General features: G+C 38.1%; 1 protein-coding gene across 2 annotated transcripts in view; it reads right to left on the reverse strand.

Annotated features, from left to right (window-relative positions):
- Positions 1–5,488: 5,488 nt before the first annotated feature.
- The window catches only part of TNIP3 (TNFAIP3 interacting protein 3), a 59,825-nt gene continuing 37,819 nt past the window's right edge, over positions 5,489–27,494 (reverse strand). Inside the window, exons 8-12 of one of the 2 annotated variants that reach the window (XM_082462982.1) lie at positions 24,940–25,065; positions 20,752–20,802; positions 19,752–19,850; positions 16,806–16,866; positions 5,489–7,837 (exon numbers count right to left, since the gene is read on the reverse strand). In XM_082462982.1, the coding sequence (XP_082319108.1) occupies positions 7,806–7,837; positions 16,806–16,866; positions 19,752–19,850; positions 20,752–20,802; positions 24,940–25,065 (369 nt within the window). In that variant the 3' untranslated portion in view covers positions 5,489–7,805. Of the gene's footprint in view, positions 7,838–16,805; positions 16,867–19,751; positions 19,866–20,751; positions 20,803–24,939; positions 25,066–27,494 lie in introns of both variants that reach the window. The other variant, XM_082462981.1, reaches the window with a different exon arrangement.

Consider the following 27,494-nt stretch of genomic DNA (forward strand, 5'->3'; position numbering starts at 1 on the left):
AAATATTTTCTTAAGGAGCTTTGTCAGATTTTGTAGGAAATTCAAATGAATAATTGTATTTTATTTTTATTATGAAGTTTTCCACTTTAAAATATATTTGAGTGTACTGTGCAGTGATCCAAGGTAATATTTTGTCAGACGTGCAAGCATAGCATTTGAATTGTTTAACTCATCTGATTATATTGGATCTGATTATATTATTATAAAGCTACCACCAGTCCTACTTTCCATTTTCAAAGATATAATAAAGAAAAAAATATGTATATTGTATGTGTACATATATTCTTCACAAGACCCTTGATCTAAACTCTGAGCTTTAACTCCCACATTTGTGATTAAGATTCGTTTGTTTCAAACTAGAGAAACTAACTCTGACTGACTTAAAGAACTGATTGGAGAGATACTGGTTTACTCACATGAGTAAGAGGGAGGTTGTAGAACGTGGTCAATCTTAAGGGGCCAAGGTAGCAAGCACTATCCCCTCAAGGCACCCTGTTGCCTTGAAGTTCAAATTCCAGCAAGGGAAAGTCCAACCGGCCTGGTTTGCATCTCATGGGTGTCCCTTGCCTAGGAGAGGACAGGACACTTTAGATCAAACTGGGTCCAGTGGGGAAAAAGATAATTTTCCTAAAGGATATTAAGGTGCTATTCCCAAAAGAAGATGGAATGGATGTTTGGAAATCAAGAAAGCAACAATCTCTCAAATACCTTTAATAAAGTATGCTAGAGTAACTTTCCTCAGAGAACCAGGAAATCTTATGTGTATTTTTTCTCATTCTTTTGAGTATGCACATGCAAAGATATATAAGGAATAATATTGCCTAATAATTGACCTTAAAGCATATAACTGACAAGAGGTATTGAGCTATGTCTAAGATTGAGTTAATTGGAAGTATCCCATTTTATAAATGAGATAGTTACCGTATATGTAACCCAAGTTTTAACTCCGAGCTCGTATAGATAGAGAAATTTGTTACAGCATTTAGAAAACTGGTGATTTTATTCATATATATCTGTTGGGAGAGAATCCTCCTTGGGAATATCCCATTTCTTTACATCTTGCAAGCAGAGACACTGATTGCCTTAGTTCTGGATTATCTTTTCAAAAATATTTTTCAGGGGCTTCCCTGGTGGCGCAGTGGTTAAGAATCCGCTTGCCAATGCAGGGAACATGGGTTTGAGCCCTGGTCTGGGAAGATCCCACATGCTGCGGAGCAACTAAGCCTGTGTGCCACAACTACTGAGCCTGCGCTCTAGAGCCCGCGAGCCACAACTACTGAGCCCGCGAGCCGCAACTACGGAGCCCGTGTGCCACAACTACTGAAGCCTGCGTGCCTAGAGCCCGTGCTCCTCAACAAGAGAAGCCACCGCAATGAGAAGCCCGTGCACCGCAACAAAGAGTAGCCCCCGCTCATGGCAACTAGAGAAAGCCCGCACGCAACAATGAAGACCCAACACAGCCAAAAATTAAAAAAAAAAAAAAAAAAAAAATATATATATATATATATATATATATATTTTTTTTTTTTTTCAGAAGATAGAGGAAGTATCTCCTTCTGGAGTAGGTGGCAGACAGGTTTGCTGTCCAATATAATAAAGATAATGTCTCTTTCCAAAGCAACAGTTAGGCAGGATTACTGCCCATCATAAAAGGCTTGGGTTCTCTAAATTTAGGGTTCCTTTCCTGTAATGTGGCCACTGCATGTGTAGGTGTCACCTGGCCCTCTTCACTTTGCCCTGTGGGAATCAGGCTCAGATAACGGGCACAAGGAAATGCTGATACTGTGGCTACTGCTATTGCTGGGAGTAATGAAGTCTTCTGTCTCTGACCCAGGAATCTTGTGTCTTCTGCTAGCATTCCTGAAACTATGGCAGCTGACTTATGTATTTCAGATGTTTACAGTTCTTGACAATAGCAGCCTTTATCAACATTGACATTTTTCTTTATAGATATTGAAACCAAGGAATTTATTGAGTCCCTACCATGTACCAGCCACTGTGTTAACCTCTTTATATACATAATTTAATCCTTAAATAATCCCATAAATTAATAACTATTTTCTTCATTTTGTGCCTTAGCACTTAGAGAATTCATTAGAATTCATTTCAGAGAGAGCCTTGCCATTTGTCTGTCTGTTTTGGTGACAGAATACATTGATAATACTCTTGAGTAGAGGGTAAGACCTGAAGGACACATTTGAAAAATAAATGACTGTCATTATATTTTTGACAAAGGAGTAAATGTTTGTTGCTACTGAAAGAAGGGAAAGAGTTGCAAGTTAGAGAAAATGTCAGAGACTGAATACTAAGTGGAAAAAGGCAGAAGAGAAAGTAAAAATAAAATAAAAATAACAAGGCAATAAAGCTGTGGTAGAGGGCAAGGCAGGGTACACAAATACTAGATAGGAACCTGTAGTGGGAGGCTATGAATGCAATCCCCATGATCCCACAAATATTTAGGACAGACTGTACAAACCATGAGAAACTCATTTCAGGGATTAGATTACTTGCGGATCCTCTGGAAGGTTCTGAATTTCATATCCAGGTTTACATCCAGGGTGACAAGAGATTTGGAGGTCATGATGAGTTGGTAAAACAGAGATGGCTAAACAGAGATGGCAAGCCAGAGGGTCTTGAAGCCCCCAAATACTATGTGGGATACTTATTCAAGGAAAACCTGATGCTCATAGAGGCTGAGTATTTTGGTCAGACTCACAGAGTTATTGTGCTGCGTGGCAGAGGTTTTAAAAACGGAACATTTTCATCATGTTTAAGTAGACAATCGCATGCAGAAATACAGTCAAGAAGGTTTTTTTCGCTTAACTTATGTGGAACCCAAATATCAAAGCAATTAACATAACCAAGCTGGTGCAAATGATTTTCAGTGCTTGATTTGGGTATTTTGAGTATGTCGGCTATCTCCTGCGTGGGATAACAATGATTGCTCTCAATTAATGTCTTGATTTGATCGCTGTCAACTTCAACTGGTCTACCCGACTGTGGAGCATCGTCCAGTGAGAAATCTCCAGCACGAAACGTCGCAAACCACTTTAGACACGTTTGATCAGTCACAGCACCTTCTCCATACACTGCACAAATCTTTTTTTGTGTTTCAGTTGCATTTTTACCTTTCTCAAAATAGTAAAGCATAATATGCCGAAAATGTTGCTTTGCTACTGCTTCAAAGGTCTCTGGTTTATGGGACTAGATGAATGACAATTCTGCAGATGAAAATAGGAAATAGAAGACAGAGTGGGTTTAGAAGGGACGATGGCATTCATCACAGTTTGGGACGCACTGAGCTCTTTATTAGGAATCAGGAGAGGGGTCTGGATTAAGTCATAGGAATCTGGAGACCCCCGGGTAAGTTACCACATCTGAGAGGACTTGAGATCACACTGTTTACATTCATGCTAGCGTCCCTCTTGCCTTTTTGAAACTTCCGTTACTTAAAAGGAACATGAGAAAAGTCTGAAAAAAGGAAACTGAAGGGAAAGACATGTTTTTGGTTGGCATTCAGAAGTGGTCAGGAAGCAGGAAGACATTAGGGTCTCCACCCAGGAACAGAGAGAAAGAACCTGTGGAAGTTAAACAGAATCAAAGGGGGAGAGGAGGCTTAAGTCTCATTCTTTACATGCTAAATCCTGCTCAATGCTGTAACCCCTTGTGAGAAATGCGGAGTATCATCTCAGCCTAGGCCGGCCCCTGCGATCTCGCACAGGCGTTCCCTCAGCCCCCCTTCCCGGGGCAGATGGAAATGGCCCGAGTGTGGCAAATGCACGTGAAGCGACACGCCGAGCACCTTCACCAGCACAAAGCCAGCCCCTCGGCCTGCAGAGGCGTCTCCTAGGGGAGGGGGCCTCGTGCTCGCCAGCCGCCTCTGTGTCTGTGTTGGCTGATGTGGGTCGTCATTATCTGACGGCTGCAGAGGCGGAGAGGAAGAAGGGAGCTGTGAGGTTCCCCCGCAGATGTGCAAATGCTCCCCCCAGTCAAGGGCAGACTCAGGAAAGTCAGCTCATGTGATGATTCTCCCAACAAATGAATTCTCAGTAATAGGTTAAGAGCATTGGGAAGCCCTAGGGTTGGGCTTAGTTTACCAGAGCAGCACTTCGTGAGCCTCATATATTGTGCTTCTCCTTCTGACGCTGGAGTGGAACAAAGTGGAAGAAGAGCAGAGAGAAATTATTTTAACTTCTGAGTGCAGGACACAAATTGGCGAAACTCACGCATTTCCACAAACATTGAATTCCTCCCCTATTACTCAGCAATTATTGGCAAGTTAATTGGTTCTAGATCTCAACATTATCACTTCCTGTAGGAGGCTTAAGATAGAGTTTGTCAATATTCTTGGCAATATATTACACACACACCAGCATTGGAGGCAAAATGGAAAGAAATAACTTTATTATGCAAAATTTTCCATTTGAATATATCTACCCAGCCACAAATGGAGAAACTAGAGTCCCACAGGGCTGCCTGGAAGGCTGGAGAGGCAGAGGCGGGGCGCGTGTGTGTGGTGTGTGTGTGCATGTGTGTATAGCATGTGTGTACTGGCAAAACTTTCCTTTTCTATGGAATCACAAAGGCTGGAGGTATACCTGTTTCCCCGTAACACCTTTTTCCCTTGGAGCAAAGACTGATGAAAGTGAAGAGGTAGTTATATAAGATGGAAACTAGGCAAGAGAAATTATTTCTAAAATTATTGAAAAGTGAGGATTAGAGCAAACATTTTCTTTTCTTTTGAGCTTGTACTTGGAGCTTAAGCAATTTTAAGCCAGCAAAAGGATCATACTGTGGCTGCAAGAGCAGTGCAACTGATTTTATATCTGCCTAGGATTTAACATCCTGCAGGTGCCCAGGATGATTAGAAGCAAATGACAGAAATGAAACGGGGCAAAGGGACCCTCAAGTTGGGGAGAATAATGGCTGCTAAATGACTCTGTCCTCCCCTCCAAATATGGACTCAACCAAATTTAGTGCATAGAAAAAGAATCAGTGTGAGATGCTTTGAGCCGCCTGGACATTTTTGAAAATAACTGAGTGTTTAAAGAATAATTGTTAAATTGAATCATTGAATTGGGAGATATATGTCTTTTAGATTCAATTCTACCAGTGCCTGAGCTACATGAAAAAGTATCAATACATGAAAGCAACCAATCAGGCCCATACTTCTACCTTTAATGCATTTTAACGTTAAATGTACATTTTCCTTTTTCTATGTAGGAGCTTAAATGAGATACTTCTCTTAACCCAGGGGGTAACATAAATTCTATAAAATATATAGCATTTTTTATCAAAATACTTTCTCCTAGAAGTATGCTCTTATAACTGCAAATTGATGAAGACCCAAAGAACCATAAAACAAGTGGAACTTGCTGGAATAATTTAGGAAGCAGAATTATAGCATGCATAGAACTGGGCGGCCAGCTCTGGGGCAGTTTTGAATCCTAGCTCTGCCATTTTCTTGCCATGAGACTTGGATTAATTATACCTCTCTTGCTGGGTGACAGAGCTCAATAAATAAACTAAGGAAAATCATCTGAAGTTAGTCCATGCTTAATAATATTAGAAATTTAGTCTGAAATATCATTTTTGTTGATAAGGAAAATGGGGTTAAAAAAAAAATCTATGCTAGTGAGCGTTACAGGCTGGCCTCACTCCCAGACCTAACTAGACTCCGAGGAAGGTTTTCTTCTGACATCACATCACAACCATGACAAAGTGAATATATCTTTCTCTTCATGTGATACCTTCAAGTCAAAGATCGAATTCTCCATGACCTTTGAAAACTTAAAATATGCCTGGTCTTACATTTCCAAAGTAATAGAGACCACCGTGTGGTGTGACTTCCTCTCTTTTCAAAGAGATAGAGCTATTCCTCACACAGTTTCTACAAACTGTGTGTGATAATGAAGCAAGTGCCACAGCACAGGGGTATGACCTTTATAATGAGCTGAAACGGAGACGTCCCCAAATGATTCTGGGAGAGGGTCACCAGAGGGATTGGCTGACTCGCAGGCCGGGGATGTGGAAGCCTGTCTTCTTGGAGCTACAGTAGTGCCCTGAGCAAGGGGTCCTCTTTGCACATTTGCAGTCACCCACCGGGAGTTCAAATGAAATTAGGTCTCACCTAAACTGGATTTTCTCCCAATACATTAGCATTTGTACAATCTTGCCAATGTCTGGCAGTTTGCTAATTAGTAATAGGATGATTTCAGTAATAGTAATGGCATGATTAAATCATGTTTTACTGCTGTTGAATTGACCTATAACAAGGCCACCAAGGGGTACTTCTTATATATATGTTCAATTTTTATTCTAGTGAGCACACCTCAGTTGGCAAACTTAATCCACTACTAGAAGTTGGATTACAATGACTTTTTCACTAATTCAAGGAAATGGAAATTAAAAAAAATACACCACAATGTTATGATGCAACTATTGTTTTTCTGATTCACTTATACTGAAGTATTGGCCAAGAATGATTTGTCTCTTTAATCAGTAATAGAAAAAACAAAGCTTTAGTGAATTAACGTAAGAGAAGGATAATTCTTTCTCAAGAATTATCAAGAATTAAATAGCCAAAGACTGAGGTTGAAAGTATTTAACTGCTTAGTAAGGCTCTTTCATCTTCTTATTACACAAAGCTTCAAGTATGTCCAGAAATTGAAAAAACAAAAAAAGATTGAGCTGGAATTAAGCAGAATAACTTTTGGAAGTTGGAGCTAGATAGTCTCAGCTCTTATCTCTGGATTGTTTATTGGACTGCAGCTTCAGTTGACACTCCTGGTTTTCTTTAGTTACTTCTAGAAGTACAGATATCCGTGAGTCTCACACTCCTACTTTATACCTCCTCGCAAAGATGATCTCCAGTTGGTCCTAGTAGAATCCTTATTAAATGGATGAACTTAATACTTTTACCTGCTTAATCTTTAGACATCTGTCACATCCCTGTATAATTTAATTGCAATAAAATTTGGATACATTCGTTTTCCTTTTTAATTGGTTTGAGAAGACAGAGTTACGTTTTTTGTTAATAATTACGCAAATGCACAGGAAGAAAAACACAGATTTAACTGCAAATCGATGTGTCTCTGAACTGCTTCTCTAAGTATATATGTACGCAGCAAAGCCATCACCATCACATTAGGATTTTATGTTTCATAATCTAGTCCAGCTAAAAATGAAGCAGGCTCACAATTTCTCATCTTAAAAAAATGATTTGTTTATAGTTTCAAGTTTACCATTCAGATTGAACCACTCACTTAGTTTAAGAATGTATATACACTTCTTTGATTCTATTTATAGTTTCACTAAGGACAACAACGATGAACATGGTATCTAGATAAACTGGCTAAAGAACTAAGCCCCGATAAAAAGAATGGGAGCAATGTTAAAATCTTACTACCGCAGAAACTTTTCCCCCAGGGAACACATATGTAAATCAACATACAATATTACTGCACTGCAAATGGAGCTGCTGAAATCATGAAGTCACCCCTGTGAGTCCAACAGCGACGTGCTGAAGAGAGTTTCAGGCGTGGTGCCTCATTCATCAACCAAATCTCATTTCGAGGAAGCCGGAAGCTGTGACAGGTTGTATAATTTTGGCCCCTAGGACTTGATCAGGATCTCAGCTGGCACAGCCTTGTCCTCCATCCGTGCCAAAGGGAAACATTACCAGGTATAAGCAGTGGCGGAGGTGATGTGCAGGTGTGGCGGACACAAGCCACAGTAAGAAGAGGAACGAGGGCCGTCAGCTGAGCTCTCCCTCGGCCTGTGTGCTCCTCCAACAGCGTGCGCTTCTACGCATTGGCTTTCTTTTCTGAGGAGAAACCTATGAAAAACAGCAGGGAAATGTTTCAGATTGAAAATTAAAAATTCATTTCTCTTCTTCTGGCTTAAGGCTAACATAAACTTCGAGGCTGGCGAGAAAAGAAGTATTTTGTTCATGTGCACCCACAAGTTTACACTGAGAAATCAAGAGGCAGCAAATGGAAGGTTATTATTTTCAGGACTGACATATGCTTACCATTTCGTGAAACCACTCGTGGCCTAGTCCTAATCACGCCTGACAAGGATATACTACTTCTCATTCTTGCTGGCATTTTGGTGGCTCTGGCATTTGCTTATGAAAGTGAGTCATATGTGTTACTATTTGGTTCAGTACTCATCCCACAGAGAGATAACTGCCAAATAAAGTACTTTAAAAATACGATGCTGGGTGCGTTCTTGCCGAAGCCATAGAAAAGATCACAGGTCTTACGATGTGAGAGTGTATCACGAAAACCAATATGAAAAATTTGGAATATTTTAGTAAGACCAGGATAAAATGCCACAAATAAGTGCCATAGGGAAAACAAAATCAAAGAAGTCTACTCATGGCAACAGAAAAAAAAAATCACATAAATGCCAAGAAATAAGGTGTTTTCCTAGTTCATGATAACGTTTTAGTATATGTTAAATGTTTTATACTTGCTGCCCTGCATTTGGTATTTCAAAGATGTGCTAAACTAACATTTTAGTAACAGGAAGATAAAAGGTTACTTTTTCAGGCTGAAAAAATATTCTTCTGAGAACTGTGGCCATTATATAAAAAGGTATCTACTGGAAACAAAATGAAAAGACAAGCTACTGAATTGGAGTAAATACTTGCAAATGATATGACCGATAATGGGTTAATATGTAACATATATAAATAGCTCATACAACTCAATATCAAAACAAACAAACAAACAACCCAATTAAAAACGGGCATAAGACCTGAACAGACATTTTTCCAAAGAAGACAGTCATTTGACCAATAGGCACATGAAAAGCTGCTCAACATCATTGATCATCAAAGAAATGAAAATCAAAACCACAATGAGATATTAGCTCACACCTGCCAGAATGGCTATCATCAAAATGACCACAAATAACAAATGTTGGCAAGGATGTGGAGAAATGGTAACCCTTGGACACTGTTGGTGGGAGTGTAAATTGGTGTTGCCACCGTGGAAAACAGTATGGAGGTTTGTCAAAAAAACTAAGTATAGAACTACCATATGATCCAGCAATTCCACTCCTGGGTATGTATCCGAAGAAAACAAAAGCACTAATTCAAAAAGATATATGTACTCCAATGTTCATAGCAGCATTGTTTACAATAGCCAAGATATGGAAGCAACCTCAGTGTTCATCAACAGATGAATGGATAAAGAAGATGTGGGATATATATATATATATATATATATATATAAAATATATATTATATGTATTATATATATCCATTACATATATAATGGATATATATAATACATAATATATATATAATGGAATATTACTCAGCCATAAAAGAGAATGAAATTTTGCCATTTGCAACAACATAGATGGACTTGGAGGGTATTATGTGAGATAAGTCAGACAGAGAAAGATAAATACTGTATGATATCACTTATATGTAGAATCTAAAAAATACAACAAACGAGGGAATATAATAAAACAGAAACAGACTCACAGATATAGAGAACAAACCAGTGGTTACCAGTGGGGAGAGGGAATGGAGAGGGACAAGAAAGGGGCAGGGGATTAAGAGGTACAAACTACCACACATAAAATAAATAAGCTACAAGGCTTTATTGTACAGCACAGGAAATATAGCCAATATTTTATAATGAATGGATGAATATGCTATAATGAGCTATGAGCAGAGTATAACCTTCAAAAATTGTGAATCACTATGTTATACATCTGAAACTTATATAATATTGTAAATCAACTATACCTCAATAAAAAAAGAAAAAAAAATTTAATGCCTTTTTGGAAAGTTATATTAAACATAATAAGTATCATACTTTCTCAGAAATGTTAGCTACAGTTTCTACAGGAACTTAGCCGCATAACGTTCTTAAGATATTTGTGGTGTACGTTTTTGAAATTACATGCAATTTATGGCACTGAATTACATTTTATGGCAAAGAATTGATTTACAATATATACCTGAACTTTTGGTGTATTTTAAAGACAGAGTAGACATGATTATGCACTAAACTGAGAAAATATAAAAATATAGGTAAAAATGTGTTTAGATGGGAATATGATAACTTTACAATAATTTTTTAAAGTCTGGAAGCATTCCTTAATTTGATTAAAAAGATTTTGCATTTCCGAAAAGAAAAGATATCTAATACGGTGAGAACATAAATTTGGATCCAGGAGCATGATCTACTGGTCTAACCAATCCTGAAGTTTAGAATTAATCCATTCATTAATGATACCTACCTCTAGGTATCTTAAAACATTAAGAAAAATTAGTTCCTGTGTAGTTTTTACAACACTCTTGTGAAACAGGTATAGAGGCAAGGGCTACTACCCCCAAGTTTTAGATGGAGAGCAGCTATGGCCCATGAGATAATCCATGGCAGAATGGAAATCTGAACAAAGGCAAATACAGGTCTTGAGTTCCTTGAATGGAAGGCAGAGTGTCCTTATATAGTGAAGTTGGTTAGAGACTTCTGTCGTGAGACTTGGCTCTGCAGTTATGGGGGCAGGACAAGAGAAACACCACAAGGGAATGTGGGTCCTCACCTGCTAGGAAGAGTTGGCCTTGCCTTATTGCTTGGTGAAGGACTCCACCCAATAATTGGGTAAGTAACTATCTATTAATGGTGTTGGTTACACTGTAGGTTTCCATGTTCACAGGAGCACAGGTTAAGTAGCCTGATGCCAAAGTGATCTGAATAGACCCCAGAGATCTTGGTGGCAGAAGCCATGTCTCAACTCTACATCAAGTATTAGCTGAATCTAAAGTTCAGTTGGTGGTTAAGAGTGGAGGGGGTATCAGTGCCGCAGGGGGGTTTTAAAAGGATTGAGGGGACTCTGCTCTCTACATGCCCACTAACCTCTTTGAATGTGAACTCTTAGGCATGAACAGTAAGGAAACCTAGGTAAGTAGACTTTCTTCCCAGTTGGGATGCAGAAAATCTACTTACCTAGGTTTCCTTACTGTTCATGCCTAAGAGTTCACATTTTATATGTATATAAAACATATACCTTGCTTTCCTTCCCTATGTATTTTTATCTTCCATTTAAGACAATTATTACAATTTTATTTACCTGGTGGAATTGTGACTAGTCTAGACTTATTGTGTGCATTTTTCTCATCTAAGATCGATCTATCTATCTATCATCTATCTATCTTCTATATCTATTCATACAAAATGTTAAATAGAATGTTTAGTCTTTGCTTATAAAATCAATGTTTGACTAGGAATATATTTACCATCTGTATTTTCATATGTTCCTGTACATATAAATATACTTTTGCACTTTATTATTCTTTTAGCAAAATCATTTAGTTTGCTGATAAGCTGACCTTTAGAGCGTTAAAGGTGAGGTGGCATTTCTCCTGTAATTCTTTTCAAACAATCTAGAAACAGGCATAAAATTATCTGCCTCTAAGTTTCAATTAATTTCCTTTATTAAGAAAGTAATGTATTTTATAAAAGAAAAATATTGTAATATTTTATCCATCTGTATTGAAAATTATACCAAGTATGGTCTTTAAGTTTCTTCTGTTCCTTACATTTCTTAAGTACTTTTTACTATTTACACTGGTTCCTTTATCTCTTCATACTATTAGGAACTGGAAAAAATCCAACTAATCCAAGCCATTTACCAATGTAAGATCACCTGTAATGTTTAAATATAAAGACAGTTATAAAAAGACACACCCTGAGAAATAAAGATTCTGGCTTTCAGGACAGGACCATTAGAATTTATTTAAATAGAATAAATGCAAAGTATGACGCTATTACATTTTACTTAATGCGGAGCATGGGGTGGTCCATATTGCTTAGCGGTTACAATGTGGGCTTTGGAGCTAGACTGTGTGGGCTCGTCTGTGTCCCAGCCAATAACCAGCCATGGGGGGTTGGGCAAGTTACATGATCTCTCTGCTTCTCAGTTTCCACATTTACAAAACAGGGACAATGGCAGTCCTCGTTTCACATGGTTGCTGTAAGGTTTTGACGAGATAATAAATATAAGGCCCCTAAAATAGTTTCTGGCATATAGTTAGTGTTATTGGGTGAACCGTGTCCCCCAAAAGATATGTTTAAGTCCTTGCCCCTGGTACCTGTGAACGTGTCCTTGTTTGGGAATAGGCGCTTTGCAGACATAATCAGGTTAATATGAGGTTACACTGGATTAGCCTAATCCAATATGACTGGTGTCCTTATAAGAGGAAAATTTAGACACAGACACAGAGGGAAGATAGCCACGTGAAGAGAGAGGCAGAGATTGGCGTTATGCTGCCACAGCCAAGGAACATCTGGGACTACTGGAGACTGAAAGAGTCAAGGAAGGACCCCACCCCTACAGGCTCTGAAGGCAGCACGACCCTACCAACACCTTGATTTCAGACTTCCAGCCTCCAGAGCTGTGAGAGCATAAATTTTTGCTGTTTTAAGCCACCTCGTTTGTGGTACTTTATTATGGTAGCCCTAGGAAATGAATTCAGGCAGTATTCAATTAATTAGTTATTATTAGACATCGGTAAAGGCCAATTATAATGGTTGGGCTTTGATCTTCTATACTGTAAAGAAATAATGATGTTTGCTCACAACACAATCTTGCATGCCTACATTTCATGCCATTCCAAATATGTAAGAATTGAGCTCCAGCTCATTAGACAAAGTTCAACTCTACACCATATGAAAATTTTGGAATGTACGGAAGTGATTGGCATACAATTGAGTCAGAAAACATAGCCTTTTGACATTTCAAAAAGGAGGAAACAAACAACATGCTTTCAAGGTTATACTAACTCTACTGTGCCATAATTGTTCTGGAAACATGGAAGTCATTTTGCATCTCATTCTGATAACAGATAAAATGAGATTAAAAGTTCTTTGTAAAGTCACATGTTTAAACAGAAACTGTAACCCATTGACATCTGGGGACATCATGTAGATGTTGCATTTTCTACATCATGTAGAAAAATGCCATTATTTAATGCTATGCAGAGAGAAAGCTAGGAAAGTCTCAAAGGCTTGAGACTTTAAATCTTGAGGTTCTGAAAGAAGATTTGATTTTCAGTGTGTCCCCAAAGCACTCCAAAATAACCACAGACAGTAGCTGACAGCAAGGCTGGAAATCAGTTGACCTGAAGACTGTTCCATGTTGTACTCAGTACCAACTGACCTTAATCCTCTGCCAGGGAGCCCTTCACTGGGTCCCCACTCTTCAGAGGACCCTGCTCTGGCCCTCCTCCAGCCAGACTCCCCCTCATCATGTGAGCCCACCTTCCTTTAGAACAAGCTCCTGGCACCCACAAGCAGACCCCCAGATTCTTTGCCAGGTGAGCCTGGGTCTGCTTCCAGGCCCCATGTGGTCTTCTTCCCCAGGCCCGAAGACAAGGGGTGCTGTTTGTAGGGTAGTGAGGGGTATACGAAGTTGGGATGTGCCTGCTGGCTGACCTCAAATTCACGCTCAAGACCCTTCCCAGTGGGTAGGTGGGAGGGAAGGGGGTGGGCCACGGCTCAGGTCTTCTCGTGCCACTGCGTTCTGGCACAGAACTGGTTGGAATCTGAGTGTTCTAAATTTGACGCTGGCCTTCCAGGTATATTTATCAATAGGAGGATAGACTATACTTTAATAGCTTCTAAGCCTGATCCATAACGTTTAAATATTTACAAATAAAGTATGCAGCTTTCCTTGTGTTCTTGTCGCAGACCCTGGGAATGTCAGAGGAGGCTCTAGTGGTAGCAGAAACGTTTAGTCACCCATTTTGTACCCACTGTACCTTTTAAAAATCACAAGGCTACCGCTCTACGGGTAGACATTGGAGCCACTATTTCAGGTTAAATTATAATAAGAGGAATAATTATAAAGGAAGATACTAAGATAAAAATATCCTACATATATTGGGGTCAGAAAAATAAATTTGTCAGGAGTAATAGGAAATTAATAAAAACCGAGAACTAGGACAATCTAGGAAGCATATGTACTAATTAATATTAATTTAAATATCCACATTTTAAAAAGGATCCTTTTTATTTAAATATAAATAAAATATTTTAAGTATTTATTATATGAATAAAATGTATAGCAGTTTTCAGAAATAGTTTGTTTATAGATTATCAGAAACAGTCTAATTTTTCCACTCATTTTTCTTTCCATTGTTTGCATTTTGGTATTTCTAGTCCAAAACACAGGCTATATTGACTAGCAGTATATTCTTGAATAGTGGAGAATAAATGTATTGGTCATATAATGAGACAATAAAAATATCTTTATAATAAAAGCTCTTTAAACCCATATTTTTTTTAACAATCAATACTACACAATTATTTTTAAGAACTCTGAGCAATTGTGTTGGATCGACAAAGCAAAAGGAGCTTTCCAATTAAATAAAACAAAAAATAACAAGAATCACTACCGAAATTAAATAAGGGCACGTGGGATGTTTGTGACAAGGGTGATTTCAGAGCTTCTGCCAAGTGTCATGACCTGGCTTGAGCTTTGAAACAGCATCAGCTTTGGAAGCTAGAAGAGGGGCAACAGGAATTCCAAGCAGGTAGATTTTAAAGTAAGGAGTTTCTTTCTATAATAGTCCCCTAGTCATGATCAGCCCTCTTACCTGCTCCAGACAAGCCACAGTCAGCTGCAGAGCCGTGCTGGTACGGAGGACAGGTTTCAAATGGTAATATAACCCTTCAGTTTCCACCAGGACTGCCCAAGCAAGATTTACCTCATAACACATTTATTATGCACTTATTCTTACATAGTACTGTGTCTTTACTTGTGATATTCTAAGTGTCGAATGAGAAGCACAGATAATATATGCTATGAGTTCTTAGGAAGAAGAGATTATTGAGGGTGAGATACTAGACCTATAATTATCCAAGTTAAGACCCCCATTGTCATTTTTATATCTACCATTTTAGAGAATTTTAATATAGTAAGAGAGGTAGGTTTTCAAGGGCACTACAGGATATGATTCAAGCACAGGTTTTGAAATGTTATACACCTGGAATCTAATCCCAGGGTGAAATCTTCCTAACTCTGTGATTTAGGCATGCTACTTAAACTCTCCAAGCCTCAGTTTCCTCATCTGTAAAATGGTATAATAACAAAACTTACTTTATATATGTAGACCCTGTCACACAACATGTTTATACATCACAGAGCTCTTATATATCTTCCCAAGTAGATAAAAATCAGTAGGTTTCACACACTGACTATAAAATTATATTTTTGCATGTTATTTAGTTTCTGAAGATCATCACAATTCATTCCTATTTTATATAATCATTAGTTTCTATTACTTTGGTCCAGGACGAATACAATAGTGATATATAAATGGCTTTATGATATTATTGAATTCTCTACTGCATAATTATATTTTCTAGTGATTCAACTCCAACTCAGGAGAAAATATCTTTAATATTCATTCCAGACCAATATAATATAAAATGGGAAATTATAATTGGGTGGCAACTCAGCTAATGCATTTCAGACACACAGACATTATGCAACAGTCATTATGGTTAATAGTATGCCTTTCTATTAAAAGCTCTCCTTTATGACTGGAACCCAAGAACTTCATTAAAACCAATGGTTATATTAGTAGTAGAAAGAAAAGAAAAAAGAAAGTCCTACAGTTTTCTGATAATTACCCAGACATTTTATTATACAGTTCCCACTTTTTATCTTTCTTCTGCATAATGCTGCTGTGAGCTACGGCCTTTGCCACCGTCAGCGCTGCTGTGTACAGCTGCCCGGGTTGTGGGTGCACAACTGTAGGAGGCTCCATTTACGGAGACGACCATGAAAAGCCCTTGGACTTGTGAAGTTCCCAACTGGAAAATTACATATGGCATCCCTGGCTCTCTCCTTCCACTCCATAATGGATTCCTTGTACTAAACACTAGAATTCTGTGACCTCAGATCTGAACTAAATGAGATAACATTCCAAGTATGGCCTGAAATTGGAATATGGCTCCTCTTCAGCTTTTGTAGATAGACTCCAATCTCTGGAAATTAACAACTTAAAGTCACAGGTATGTGTCATATGGAATTTTAAACATGTAGCAGACATTGCTGACTTTTGATTATATGTGATGAAAACAGAAGAGGGATTATGATTATAGCCCAGTTTATTCAGTCCACTCCTGGGTGGCCTCATGAGACCAGAGAAACAAGCAGTAGAAAGTATAGCAGATTCTGGAAAGAAAGAAGAGAATGGTAAACCAAAGAAAAATAAGGTAAAAGAGTACTCTTAGTTGTGAGTACTTGGTAGGTGGCTTTTTCATTTTTCTCAGCATACTTAGAAGTGGGCGTTGTGGGCAACTCTGGCCTAAACTTGGAGCCTGACATTTAGTCATTAGGGAACACAGCTCTGAGCCTTTGGTTTCCTCTGTCTGTCTGCCAGTGACATTTAAAACATCTGTCTAGCAAACTCAACCTGGAATAGTGCATGTGCATCTGTCTTTTGCAGTAGAATCACAGAACTTTGTTGTTGTTGTTATAATGCAGCTCTGCTGGAAGTTCTCATTTCTAACCCCAGATGGAATACTGACTCTGGGATGGAATGGGAACAGAAGCCAGAACTGAGATCCATGCATTTCTGCATTCGAACATTTTCTTTTTCTAAAGGAGTTCAATTTAACCCCAGGTGCATCACATTAGAGTTGTGTATGCAACTCAACTTTATAGTGGGTCCTCCCCGAGTATGAGTGAATGTATGTCGAGTAAACATCCCCAAAAGAGCCCATTAAAATGTAAACATGAAAGAATGCTCAATACAGCTGCGGTCTTACCATTCGCCTTGTGCTGCACATCTGGCGGAAACAGGTCGGGAGCATACCACTGATAGTCTGGCTGCGTGGAACAATAAAACATTATTATAGCAACATGGGCTTCAAACCAAACATAGTGGCATGTTAAAAATATAACTACCCTCTGTGGCTTTTGTTATGCAGGCAACACAAAAGGGGTTTCTATCCAAACCTATGGCCAATCTTCCTCACCCCTCTTATCTCCCTCATCACTATTACCATCTCCCTACCCCCCTCCTAAATCCACTCTGTGTTCAGCCAGAATGTCTACTACTTTGAGATTGTGGCTTTTTTTAAAAAAAAAAAAAACAGATGTGTTTTGGATATGTGCAGAAGTATAAACACTTTTGTAAAACTTACTATAGCCCGTAAATAAAACAAAAGAATTTATCATCAACAAATACTCTTTATAAAACCCTCGCACAGGAGGCAACAGGAAGACCAAGACAACAGTGTACAAGTTTAATGTTTTCTGGCGGCTCAAGGAAGGAATCTAAGCCATTACATGAGGACATGGCTTATAGAGGCTCAGGATGGTAAAGGAGCGAAAAGCTTTCCCTTTGTACTGTTCCTCTGTAGAAACTATTCTAAATTGCTTAGTTTAGACTAGAAAGTCAGTGAGAAGAGAGGGTAGACTTGGATTTTTCTCTTGGGATTTTTTCCCTAGATTTACACCAATTAAGAACAGCTAGACATTGAACATCAGGAAACCTGTTAAACAAATTGCATTGAGATAAATCATAAACTATAGACCTGAATTTCAAAATACAGTTCCAAGGCCAGAATCTTTGTATTTAACCACTTAGACCAGAGGAATCTCAGCTTTACCTGCCAAGGAGGTTGGTCTGTCTTCCTGCTCCAGATGCTTATTCCTGCTTCCTCTACCTCTCTCCAAGACACAGAGAACACAGGCCTTTTGTTCTATTATCCAATTACCACCTGAAAATAACTCAGGAGAATTTTCTCTAACAACGAGCCAATAGGGGGCATTTTACAGGGCTGCCAGACCACTGAAAGTAGCCTAAGAGTTCAATTATCTAAGACGCTAAGAAATGCTGCATTTGGTACTGTCTGACCCCACGTTATCCTCACTCAGACACCTAGGCTCTTGGCTCTTTTTGGTCCACAAAAAGCTAAAAGAGGAAATGAGATCACCTCCGTTTTTCATCTCCTCGTTTATTTTTAGATGTCTCAAATAACACATAGGATAAGTGACATGAACCTCAGTTTTATATTCCAGGACAGTTGCCAAAAGAAGGTGAATATACCATAATTTTACAAACGCTATCGCATGTGCTTTAATCCAGGCTTAGAAATAAGCATGAAACATGAAATATTCTTTTAAAATGAAAAATGAAATTACATGAAAAATGTAATTTCTCTCCTTATACTGAGATTTTGTTTAAGTGAATACTGATTGAAAATGTAGTCATTACATGGCTTGGAATCTTGTTTCAAATACAGACGTTTATTTGGTGATAATTTTAAGTGATCTGGACTGCCTAATCTCTTGTAATTGATAGAAAAGGTTTGATGAGCTTTTATAGTAGGTGAACTTCTGCCTTCTTTCCACAAACGAAGATTTGAAGAAAATAGTCATTTTTACTTCTAGGCAAACTTGAATGACTCATTGGATTTATAGTCAACCTTCCACGAGAGTATTTCCCCCGATTCCCTAACCTGCAGACAACTAAACTCCTTAGTAAATTTCTATCTCTTTGTTTCCCACAATATTAATTTCCTTCTACATTCTGAAAAAAATCCAGAATGATAGCTGTGTTTGGAGATTCCCAGAAATGTTTCTAGTGAAAAGTAAAAAGTAAGCAAACGGGTAAAGAAAAAAAAAATGGAGGCAGGAGAGCAGACAGAAGAAGCAACCAACAACAACACAAAAAGAACCAAATTCTCAGCTGTATGCTGTGTCACACCAGGGTCAAATAAGAGATGCTCATTAAATTCTGACATCCTTTCACCACCCAAAGAGTCATTATCTCCTCCCTTGGGAAAAGGGCTTCTGAGTCACATTCAAATACAAAAGTGTGAGAAGTTTCAGGCAGCTAAGAGAACTATGTACTCCTTAAGTGTCCTGCTAGGAAAATCCCATTTAAAATCTCAGATTCTTTGCCTAATTAGAAACACAGTTAATAATAACTAAGGGGGAGGAGGTTGTCTGAGCCAATCCAAAATGCAGAAAAATGCATGATTTATTTCCTGTATAAAGATTCTGTCTATGTAGGCAAAAATAGAGAGTAGAGACAAACTTCCAGACCATGGGGGAGGGTGGGTGGAACACTGCTTTGAGAAGGAAAGGGAGGGCGCTCTGGGTCTGACTTATTCAGGTTGACTGTCCAAATCAATTTCACTCACAACTAATGGCTCCACTGTTCACTTTTTGCTTGGGTAGACACAGCCATAGAGAGCAACTTAAGTGGGTCACTTTTTCTTGGATCCTTTAAGAAGATCCTTTCAACTGGAAAATGTCAAAAACTATTTTGCACAGATGTAGCAATATTCATAGTAGTTGAATATAAGTCTACAACTGAAAAAGGCATCTCCCAGACTGTTTTGCTGTATTCATTTTGCTTTTCTTTATACACAGAAATGTCTTTGGTAGAGTCAGGTATGTCATTAAAAATGACCCATATAAAATGTTACATGTTTGTCCCTGGAATTTTAGCTCAATTCGATACCTTTCAGTTAATGTATTCCTATCTATATGTCCTATGGATACAGTGTCCCAAAGATAATTATAGTGTACATAGACCACTGCAACTCTGCAAATTAGAGGCTGAAATAAATAGAGGCTCTTTATGTAGACAGTACTATGTGCCAAAATTCCTGAGACAGACATCATTTCTACCAAAAGAGAATATTAGCACTTATTAGAGATATAAGCACTTATTTGTTGCAATGAGAGCTCTTACTTACTGGGTACCTCTGTAGATCCTGCACAGCCCCAGGGCCTGTCGGTAGGCATGGATCCCGCAGGTGGAAATTCCAGCCGTAGTTACTGGTTGGGAAATACATCTGAGGAGAACAATGCTGTTGGTTCACGGGAAGTGGGTGAAATTGGGGAATCACACTGACACTTGTTTTATACAACCACAAAGTTTGGTTGAAATCTTAAGGTTTAGCCTAAATCTGGCATAATACAAATTCAAGATAGGAGGCCTGTCAATGCAGACTCTGGACTGATACAGATGAAGCTCACAGGCCAAATTTTACTTAAGGTGAAGCTGTAGCTACTTTTCCATGTTGAAGAAATTAGAAACACTTGAAAATGTATGTAGAGTTAACTTTGTGTCTCTGAGTTATCTTCACAGAGTCCTTGCTTAAGAAGAACCAGCCTTTAAGCCATAAAATAAATTTTCTTAAACTGCAACCAGAGACACTGATGACATAACTAAAGTCCAGAGAGGAAATTAGGAATTAAGAGAAACAATATTCATTCCTTAAGGCTACTAGCGAACCAATGGGATAGAATGCTCCAATACCCAAGAAGACAGTCTACTTTCTCAAAAGAAGGCACAAGTCTTTGACGTAGTTTTCCACTGTTGTGGAAGCAACTGCAAGGAATACCAAGGAAATATATTTCCCAGGAGTTTGTGAGTCTATGGAGAAATCTCCGTTTGCATGAACACACACTAAAGCTTGTGCTACTGTAAAAACGTGTTCTGTAGCATGTGCTTTTCATGAGTGTTAGGGTTGAGAGGCCTTGGTGGTACCTAAGCTTTAACTCTCCACTGACATTTTAGTTGACAATGAAAAGCATGAGTTGTCCTAAGCCATCTGTAGCAGAGCTTGAAAATGCCTTCAATTGGGACCATGAGGAACTGCTGTACTTGGGAATAAATGTGTGAGTAAAACTTAAAGTTGGCATTTCAAACACGACAAGAGGACTGGTGAATTTAAGTAAGGATCAACATACCTGTTTTAATTGCCTTTCTAGTTTTTCTTTCTCCATCTGACAAGCTTTTATCTGTGGACAAAACAAAGGCATTTGTATATCAGAAAGAGCTCAAGTGTTCTAAAGCTACTCTTGGCCCAGAGGGCAGTGATCTACTCAGAAATCCAGGGGGTGAAGCATTGATAACAGTCATGCCAACGAAAATAGCTGAGTTTTGGATTTTTCAGACAGGCACTGGTTCTATCTTGAAATTCCCAAATGAAGTTTGGAAAGTTGGATAGTTTAAAATTGTTATTCCAATTTGTTGGGGCCATTATAATTCTCAGTTTTAGGTTGATGTATTTAGCTCTAGATATAAATATAGATATAGACATAGATATGGATATAGAAACAGCTTCTACTGCTTATTGAATGTAATTGGAATTGGTCAATTGTACAGTCAAAGGCTTCCACAATAAATTTTAGAAGTTGCATATGCACTTAATACATGCCAGACAGTGATCTAAGTGCTTTACACTTAATAGCTCACATTCAATCTTCCCAATACCCCTATGGGATACTTAACATTATTATTCCTATTTTACAGATGAGGTCACTAAGGCATGAGATGCTGAGTAACTTGTTCAAAGGCACACTGCTACACTTCATGCTTCTTGCTATTTAAGGTCCAACCTCATCCAGCAGAGTCACCTATGCTGGGTTCCCCCAACATCTGACACATCTAGGGAAAGCTGGTTTTCCTTGGACTCTTTAGTAATGCTATTGTCATCCTTATATCCCTATAAAGCAAGGTCAAATGTCCCCTACTGTATGATACCTTTCCAAGTCCTACCTATCAGAATTATTCTCTCCTTTGGTCCTCCCATATAGATAGCATCTTACATTTACTATATGACTTTTTATAGTCTAATGTGTACTATGTACAGTCAGTTCTCATGATTCACAGTAGTTATGCTCTATAAAGTCACTGTGAACACAGAAGTAGCAAACACTGAACCATTTCTCCCAGGGAAATGCAGGCTTAGGTTCCTACCAGCTTCTGGTCATGCCATTTTTGTAAATCAATCAATACATTATTTTGTTTTACGTGTGTTCTGTTAAAGACACCTCATTTAATAAATATTATAGATCCATTAACATTGAACTCATGGCCAATAGCGCTATATTCATCCCTGAATGAAGATTATCTGACACATGCCTTTTCTCCATTAGGCACATCACAGCCTTCCTGTGCTCAGGAACACTGGACAGCACTTCAGCACTATGCTCGGGGGCCACTTAAAAAAAATGAAATCACCGGGGACTTCCCTGGTGGTGCAGTGGTTAAGAATCCGCCTGCCAATGCAGGGGACATGGGTTCGAGCCCTGGTCCGGGAAGATCCCACATGCTGTGGAGCAACTAAGCCCGTGCACCACAACTACTGAGCCTGCGCTGTAGAGCCCGTGAGCCACAACTACTGAGCCCGTGTGCCACAACTACTGAAGCCTGCGCTCCTAGCCCGTGCTCCACAACAAGAGAAGCCACCACAATGAGAAGCCCACGCACCACATCGAAGAGTAGCCCCTGCTCGTCACAACTAGAGAAAGCCCGCATGCAGCAACGAAGACCCAACGCAGCCAAAAATAAAATAAATAGAATAAATTTATTAAAAAAAAAGTGAAATCACCACCAAAAAGCACAAATATGTGAAAAATGTGGCACTGTATAGACCATGAAAAGGACACTTTCTACAGTATGAGATCTGAAAGAAGAAGACAGCATCACCTGTTGGACCTCCACTGGGAACAAGTGTGTCAGGAAGCTCAAGTATTTTGCTGCTCTGTACAAGTTCACAAATGACCTTAAAGGTGGCACAAGAATTGATTTTGGGGTGACAAATATATTTTAGTGAGTAGGCAAATTCACAAAAATGGAATCTGCAAAAATGATGAGGACAGACTATATATGTCCCCCTCATTACCTTGTGAGTCTTTTAATAGAAAGGATCATTTTTTAGTTCCCTCACAGCATATAGCAGAATGCCTTGCAGAAAGAAAGCATCAAAATGAGATTACGAGGCACTGAATGTGGCAGGCTAATTATACAACTAAATGAAACTATTAAAAATTCTCCCTTCCAACAGATTATTTATGAAATACCTGTGAGCCATGACTTGAACTAGATGTTTCTGCATAGATTTTTGTTCACTTAACCCTGAGAACAACTTTGTGAAGTCATGAGGTAGGTACCATTATCTATATTTTACAGGTGAGTATGCTAAGAGAGGTTAAGCAACTTATTTTTAGAGACAGAGGTTTTAGAGTTATAAGAACATTTTAGAGATCATCTACTCCAACTTTTTCATTTTACAGATGAAGAAAAGAAAGCACAGAAAGGTTGAATACTTGCTCAAGGTCCTCACTGATTGTCAAAGCAGGCATGAACATTGGGCTTTTATCCTTAAGTATCTCCTAAGTATCTTTCACTTCACCACACTGACTGTTTTACCAGTCATTGCCTTAAAATGTCCTTCGTGATAGGAAGAATAAACTCTGGTATGTAAGCAACTAGTGGCAGATCGATTTGACCTAAAAATTCCTTTGGTCAAGTGGTCCGTTTGGACCACAGGTAATATGCTACTCAAATAAGGTAATGCCTATTCTATCACGGCATTTAATCTGCTGTTAATACATTTAACATAGATTGCTAAACCATCTATTACATCTGGTGAATTCTGTCTTCCTTTCACCTGAGTAAAGGAGACTTTTGAAGAATAAATGCTTGGATTATCATTATATAGAAAATTTTGATAGTTTTAGCATATCACTAGGATCCTCCCCTAGTTCATAAGCAGTTATACTGTACTGTAATTAGACAATACATTTATTTTTTGATATCAATCAAAAATTACAGATGACACGGGAATGAAAATTACTGTGAATTATAGTCTATAATGTAAGTATGTGGTTGTGTGTTTCTGGCTGTACTACAGCTTTTATAATGGCAAGAACATTGCCAGTCTAGACAAATATTTATCATCAATCTGAATTTAATGTAGTAGAATGAATAAAATTAAAATATGGCAGGAAGTAAAATGATTTGTGCAGTGACAACTTCAAAAAAATTAAGGCAGCTTTGCAGGTAAGGCATACAAATTGAGACAGTGATTTTCTCACCAAGAACAATCAGAACATTTTCTCACCCACTGTTGTAAAATTATGTTGCATGAATTATTTTCAGAAAAAGCATTTTATTATATTTTTACCGTTATTTTATTCCTTCCAGTTTCTTAGAAAGGTAATGGTTCTGCCAGATAATTCTCCATGTAAAACTAGGAATTTAAAGTTAATCCTTAAAAAAGATGTCAAAGAAGAAACTAAATTTAACTCACAATCTACTTTGTATTAGGAAGAAGGGGATGACAAAGAGTTTAAAATCTCTTTTAAGACTAAGAATCTTGAAGCTACAGAGCTGTCACACCCTGTCCCACAACAATTTCTTATTTATTGAAAAACAATGCATAATTTTGCAAATTAAAAATTTCGTGGTTCATTGTTTTTTCTTAAGCCAAATTTGTGTTAGCTACATTTCCCTCATTAACATGAATATTTACCCATCACGGCAACTTCCCGAGTCTATGTTTAATAAATTCTCTTGCACCTAATTTTAGTATGCTTACATTTAATATTCTAGTCTAATAAAGTGGCTAACATTATCTGGCTTCCTTGAGAGCACTCCAGTTACTTTAAATCTGGGAACCCACTGAACAAAATTCTTGGTTTCACTAGGTATATAAATGACATTTAGTATGTATGTTTTTAGAAGACAGGAACATTCCAACATAGCCCTTCAAAGAAAATGATAAGAATTTAGAAACAACTTCACTGTACTAGAGTGTTTTGGCTTTGAATTTGAGTGCTAGGTAGTTCCAACTCCCATTCTACCAAGATAAATATTATGAGAAAAAGATCAAAAGAATTGGATTTTATAAAAGACTTTGGAATCCAATTTCTTGGAAAACTCCTTAATATACTTAAGATGAAAGAAATCTCTAGTCATTTTCATCTCTTTACAGGATTGTTTAAGAATGATTTCATACCAGGTGCTAATCTCTCAAAAAAAAAAAAAAAATCCAACGGCAATTAACAGAAGCCAAAATGTCTGGATTTTTAAATGAGAAAATAAAAATAAAATACATACGTGCTGGCAAAGATTATTTGGACTTATACCTGAGAATTCAGCCTGTTCAACTGGGTTTGAGAAGTTTGATTAATTTGCTGTAGCTCCTCTTTTTGTTGATTAAGTCTTTCTCGGTCTGATCGCTCCTTTTTGAAGTCTTCTTCGTATATTTGCACCTAGGAAATATTAACTTACTGTTACTGCTAGCTTCCTTTTCTCTTAAGCCATTTAAATGAGTTCTGGAGTGGTGCTATCTGCATTTGTCCAATCTGAGACATTCCCGTCCTCTTTTCATGAATATTTCTTTATGGTGGGGCTCTATCTTGATACATATGACTATAATTTTATCTTTCACTTTGTTTATAATGGCAGTTCTCAACTTTTTTCTCCTTGAGCATATATCAGAAATTCATAAGTAAAGTAATAACACGGATATTTTGAAAATAATTCCCCTCACCGATTTTTTATTGCATATTCCATTATTGTGATGAAGCCTTGCTCCTCCCACCCCATCAGTGTTAAGTTTCACTGTTTTGGAGCAAATCATCCATCTCTAAAACAAGGCTTTGATGTATAAATATTGCTTGAAGTTCTGAAAGACAGTTTACTGACAATAGCTGCTAAGTGAAGCCACTAAAAACTGACATGCCAAAGTTTCTAAATATAAATTATAAGTTTAGCACAAGATAGAAATGGAAGGCTCATGTATGTGGGAAAGCAAAGCATGTTTATTGAAAGATATTCACCAGAGTTGGCCTTTAGAAATAATTGTGGGAGTATATCATAAAAAAGAGTAACATTCTAGTGGAATGCCTCTCAAGAGGTACTCCAAATATTCCAGAAAAGTAATCAAAACAAACCCCCCCAAAACAGATTTAATTATTATTGTTTTAATTGGAGTAGTGTTGGCTGATGGCTTGGAGACTAGAATGTGGAATTATGAAAACAAATGAAGCTTAAGAAATGAAGCAAAGGAATTCCTCTAAAACCAGATTTAACCTACACCTTACATGCGAACCTAGTAGCTAGATTTCGTCTATTAAAGTTAATGCACATTGCACCACCATCAGCAACAGTGCAACAAATTTTAACTAAAGGATTATCAATTTTAAGTCAATAATAATAGAACAAAATGTAATAGGCAAGGGGGGGGGGAATTAAACATTTTACATGGATCTAGATGCAGATATACATATTTAATTTCAAGGCTTTATTCACCAGAAGGTTGCAAGGGAATTATACCCAGCCAAGCTGACATTTTGTTTTGGGGTATTTTTTTTTTTTGGTTGAGAGCTCGATTCAAATCCAGACACAGTTAAACCAATGCTCTGTAAATAATTACCAGAGGCATCTGAAGTGGGAGAAGTCCATCTGATTAGAACAGAACACTCTGTATCAAACACAACACTGATAGCAATTTCATCACTTAGATGGCCAAGATTCAAGCTCAGTTTCTTTGTGAATTTAAATCCTTTAGGGTTTCACGCAGCACTTGGTGATGTAATGATTGTGGGTACCCAATTAGAAATGTGCACAGTTAAAATGTGAATGCCGAAAGCTAGCAAAAGGGCCATACAGAAACGAAGGAGACGGATTCTGGTCTACTCTTGGGGTTTATGAGAAGAAGACTACCTGCCATTGTCTGTATCAAATACGAATTAAACCTTTACTGTAAACACGTGTAAGAGCAACTCTCTCGCATGTGGTGTACATTATATGGGAGCACTGAAGATGACTCAGGTGTCTGAACGTAAGCAGTACCTTTTTCAGAGGAATCCTGGCTAGCGCCAGTGGTACTTTAGGGGTTGAGAATTTGGCAGTTTTAACACTCTGATTATACACTTACTCTTTCCATGGGTCTATTTTCAAGCTGTATATTTGATCCTGAATGTAATGAAGCAGATTATTCAAACTGAGTTGATGGAAGAGAAAATCCAACTTTATGTCAAATGCTCTGAATTTTTTAGATTTATAGATAGGTTACTTCCTATGAAGTAATAACAATAAAGTAAATAACAACAACAATATCACAATTGCTCTATTCTTCCTTGTATTGCATCAGGAATCCTTGTAATTGGCACTTGCTCAGGGCAAAACAGCCAACAAGTCATACCCAGAGGCATCAGAAAATAATACTTCTCGGCTCTTTGTTCTATGACATCCTATCCCCTGCCCCTGCCATTGCTAACATATTACTGACAATGTGTGCCTCTGGGATTGGAATTCCTATATTTCCTGTACTTATCAATATCACTTTGAACTGTTCCAGCCCTTTGCTTATATTAGTTTATTTAACCTCTTACAGGAAAAGAGATGTGATATGCATGGGTGGCTCCTCAGCTAAGCCAGCTCCAGCTGGCTGAACTAAAATTAGACTCAAGTAGTTTAGGCAGTGCTATATCCCCACAGCCCTATGTTGCTGGTGCATGCAGAAGCTTAGAGAGAACATCCTTTACTCTTGCTGTGCACTTGGAAACAGTGAGTGAAGTTGGGCGAGGTAGGAGGAGGAAACCATTGTACACCAGTAAATTCCTAGGTGGTGCCATGTGTATGTAGGGGTAGATGAACAGACCTGGCTCTTCAGTGACTGTGATAGTGCAGAGTA

This window comes from Balaenoptera physalus, assembly GCF_965194825.1.
Source record: "Balaenoptera physalus genome assembly, chromosome: 5".
Lineage (NCBI taxonomy): Eukaryota > Metazoa > Chordata > Mammalia > Artiodactyla > Balaenopteridae > Balaenoptera > Balaenoptera physalus.